This window comes from Nestor notabilis, unplaced genomic scaffold (assembly GCF_000696875.1).
Source record: "Nestor notabilis isolate BGI_N333 unplaced genomic scaffold, ASM69687v1 scaffold23664, whole genome shotgun sequence".
Taxonomy (NCBI): Eukaryota; Metazoa; Chordata; class Aves; order Psittaciformes; family Psittacidae; genus Nestor; species Nestor notabilis.
Window position 1 is genome coordinate 3,423 of NW_009924620.1, and position 3,683 is coordinate 7,105.

General features: G+C 61.0%; 1 protein-coding gene across 1 annotated transcript in view; it reads right to left on the reverse strand.

The window, feature by feature from the left end:
• Positions 1–3,678, reverse strand: part of TYK2 (tyrosine kinase 2) — a gene marked incomplete at both ends in the record, with an annotated part of 7,080 nt that extends 3,402 nt beyond the window's left edge. The window contains 9 exons of the mRNA XM_010012687.1: positions 59–265; positions 402–522; positions 611–768; positions 1,234–1,422; positions 1,571–1,937; positions 2,435–2,598; positions 2,763–2,907; positions 3,361–3,484; positions 3,591–3,678. Of these exons, the coding sequence (XP_010010989.1) occupies positions 59–265; positions 402–522; positions 611–768; positions 1,234–1,422; positions 1,571–1,937; positions 2,435–2,598; positions 2,763–2,907; positions 3,361–3,484; positions 3,591–3,678 (1,563 nt within the window). The remainder of the gene's footprint in view (positions 1–58; positions 266–401; positions 523–610; positions 769–1,233; positions 1,423–1,570; positions 1,938–2,434; positions 2,599–2,762; positions 2,908–3,360; positions 3,485–3,590) is intronic.
• Positions 3,679–3,683: the final 5 nt, after the last annotated feature.

A 3,683-nucleotide genomic window follows, 5' to 3' on the forward strand; every position in this document is an offset into this window, starting at 1 on the left:
GGGAAGAGGTGGCTGCTGCTGCTCCCGGAACCACGGGATGCCCTCATTCCAGGGGGACGTCTGGAATGCTGCCCCCTCCTCCTGTACCTCCTGCTTTGGGTGGACAGCACCTCTTCACCGTGAAGCTCTCATTGCCAGACTTCAGCGTGCAGCCCTTGAGCACATCCAGGAGCTCCCGCAGGGTGGGAAACTCCCGGTCCCAGCCTTCCAGAACAAAGGAATTGCCTTTCTTCTGGATCCGGAACTGTCTGTACTTGAGGCTTCCCTGTGCCCCAGGAGCCTGGTAACGACAGGAGCAGGACGGGCTCTGCAGCTTCCCAATGGCCAGGAAGCCAAGAGCTCTTCCCAATGGAGACGAGTGCATCCCAGAGCTCGCCATTCCCAGGAATGCTGCATCTTACCTGCTCCTGGCCCCGTTTGACCACAGACAAGATCATCCTGTTGAAGTCCAGGACGCTCCAGCGGATGATGTAGAGCCCTTCCTCCTCCTCCCGGCGCAGCTTGGCAAAGACAAACTCCTCCCTGGCAGCAGGAAAAGGGGAATGGCGCGGGATGAGGCGCCCGGATCCATGGACCGTGCCCTCCTCAACGTCAGGAAGAGGCCACTTACTGCATGGGCCCGTGGATGCCGTTGAGGATGCTCATGAGGAGCCGTGGAGGTGCCACCTGGTGACACAGGTAGTGGCTGGAGTCAGCAGTGAGGCGGAAGTAGCCGTCCACCAGGGAGACCAAGGAGAGCGCGTTCCCAGGGCATGGAAGAACCACATCCTGGGAAAAGGGGGACAACCAGGGTGAGCAGGCACCCGAGGGACCCAGAGCCCGCCTGTGCCTGCGCCAAAGAGCAGCAAACTTGAAGAGGGGCTGCGTGGAACTTAAGAGCAGCTTCCAGGGAGGAAGGGATGTGGAGAGGAAGGGAACTGGAAGAGGGCAAGTTCCGGTTGGAGACAAGGAATTTCTTCCCCAAGAGAGTGCTGGGACACTGGGATGGGTTGAATGGAGAAGGGTTGGATGCTCCATCCCTGGCAGTGCTCAAGACAGAGCGTGGGGTGACCGGCTCTCGTGTGAGGTGTCCCTGCCCATGGCAGAGGGACGGAGCTGGGGGACCTTCAGCTCCTTCCCAACCCATTCCAGAGAAACTCCCGCTTGTTGGCGTGAACCTTGACGGGATCCTTGTTCTTCCCATTTCCGAAGCGGGACCGTGGAGGTGGTTGGGAAGGACCAAGCTCCACTCACCAGGCACTTGTTGTCCTGCCGGTGGATGCTGACCCTGCTCTCCTTGACCACGATGTGGGTGATCTCCTGGAAGTCACAGAAATGGGCCCATTTCGGATCGCTCTGCTCCGGAGCCGCTCCCTTGGGCTCCAGCTCCTTGTTCCGGGTCTTCCTCCCAAAATAGCCCCGATGGGAGAAGGGCTCCGTGTTCTGCAGAGGGAGAGATGTGAAGGCGTCAATTCCAGCCCTTCCGACTGCAAAGTGGGATAAGCTGGGAAGAAACTGGAGCACGAAGCGCAGGAGGAGCCAGTGCAGGATGGGAATGGGATGGGAATGGGAAGCACAAGCACGAACCCACCTCGGTGGACACCGGCCGCCACTGGATCCCGCTTGTGCCGGTGATGAGGACCTCGTGGGTGACCGGCTGCTCCTTAGGGAGCAATGGGTGCTCCGGATGCGTCCCATTGAGCTGCACCTTCTCCCCCTCGGAGGAGGTATCCAAGGAAAGCACGGGGAAGAGCTCACTCCCGAAGCGAGGAGCGAGGTGCTCCAGGGTGGCCAAGTACTTGTACATGATGTCCTGAGCCGTGAGCTTCCCGGTGCTGACCGTGTGCCTCTGGAAGCGCTGCAGGAACCTCCTGAAGACGTTCCTCATGCGGAATTTGGTCAGGAAGTTGTTCTGCTGGATCTGGCGGCAGAAGGAATGTGGGATGCAGTCCTTGAAACTGGGGAGGGAAGGGAAACGCTTCACTACAGCGGCCTCGAAGGGTTCCCTGAGGAACAGGAGGGGTTTGGAGCTCCCTCGGAGGACAATGACCCCTCTGGAATGGCTACAGTGGGAGGGACGGGATTCTCCGGGCTGGAGAGGACGTGGAGCAAGTCCAGAGGAGGCCACGGGGATGCTCCAAGGGCTGGGTTTAGGTGGGATCTTAGGAGGGAGCTCTCCCCACGAGGTGGGGGGACGCTGGGATGGGTTGAAGGGAGAAGCTTGGGATGCTCCATCGCTGGTGGTGCTCAAGGCCAGGTTGGACACAGGGGCTTGGAGCAACCAGTGGATCTCATCCATGGAACTGGCTGAGCTTTAAGGTCCCTTCCAAGCCAACCCAGGCTGGGATTTGATGCGGGAACAACGGCTCAGCAAATCCTCCAGGCTGCCCATGTCCCCAGGGGGATGGAGAGCACCAAGGTGGGAACCCGGGAGAAGCAGGACGTGAGGAATCACCTGTATTTCCTGGCTACTTCCTCCAGGGAGATGCCTTTCCTGATGGCGATGTGGGAGAGGTGGAGCACGGCCATGCCCAGGCTCTCGTTCTTGAACCTCTGCATCTCCTGCTCGCTCTGGAGGTCTCTCAAAGAGGCCACATCGTTGATGAACTCGTATTTCCCCTATTCCAAGGGGGAACAAAAGGGAAAAGCAAAGCCCTGGAACGCTCCTTCTTGTCTTCTAACCTCAGTGCAGGGGCCCTTGTGGATGGCAACAGGGCCGAGGCCCAGGCAGCAGCTCGAGGACACCCCATGGCCCCGGCCCTGACCCATGGCGGGGTTCTGACCTGCTCGAACAGGTACTCGAAGGAGGCTCTGTCGAGCAGAGCCCCCCCCTGCAGCCCCTGGTGGGGACACTCGCCCTGGCGGGGGGTGTTGCGGCAGACGCCCGGCTCCTTCTCGTTCAGCCCGTGCCAGTTCCTGAAGTAGTACCTGGAGGAGCGGGAAGAGGTGAAGCTCCCGCAATTCCAGCCCCCTGGAATGGGCAGCGCCGCCTCCCACCAGAGCGGGTTGCTCCAAGCGCCGTCCTTGAGCGCTGCCGGGGATGGGGCAGCCTAAAGCTTCTCCAGTCAACACATCCCAGTGTCCCACAGGGAAGAGCTTCCCCCTCAGACCCCATCCAACCGAAGCCCTCGGAGCAACCCCGTGGCCTCCTCTGGCCACGTCCCTCTGGTGGGGGGGAGAATCCCATCCCTCCCCCTGTGGCATTCCAGAGAGCTCAGGAGGGGTATTACCCTCTGAAGGAGCTCCCAGCACCTCCTCTTCCTCAGGGAATCCTTCCGGGGGCTGGTTTCCACCATCCCCATCCATTCTGCTCGGCTCCAAGGGAGGAATTCCCAGGGAAAGCTGGAAGCGGGGAACCCCGGAGCAGGGAATTGGCCTCACCTCATGCGGAAGAGCAGGTTGAGGTTGGTGTCTTTGCCGATGTGGAAGAGGTGGTTGGGTGGGAGCCACACTCGGCTCTGGGTGTCATAGAGGGCGAAGAGGCTGTAGCACAGCGGCGTGATGCCTGCGAGAGGGAATGGCGCTTCCATGAGCCCGGAGCAGCCCCGTTCAGTGGGAAAAGAACCCCCGTAAGATGCCAGAGGTTGGGAACCCCGTGGCCACGGGCTCACCGATGCTGCGGGCCAGGTCGATGCAGATGTCCTCGGCGCTGAGCGTGCCCTGGCTGTAGGTGCGGCAGAATTCCCGCTCCTCCTGCCCGCTCC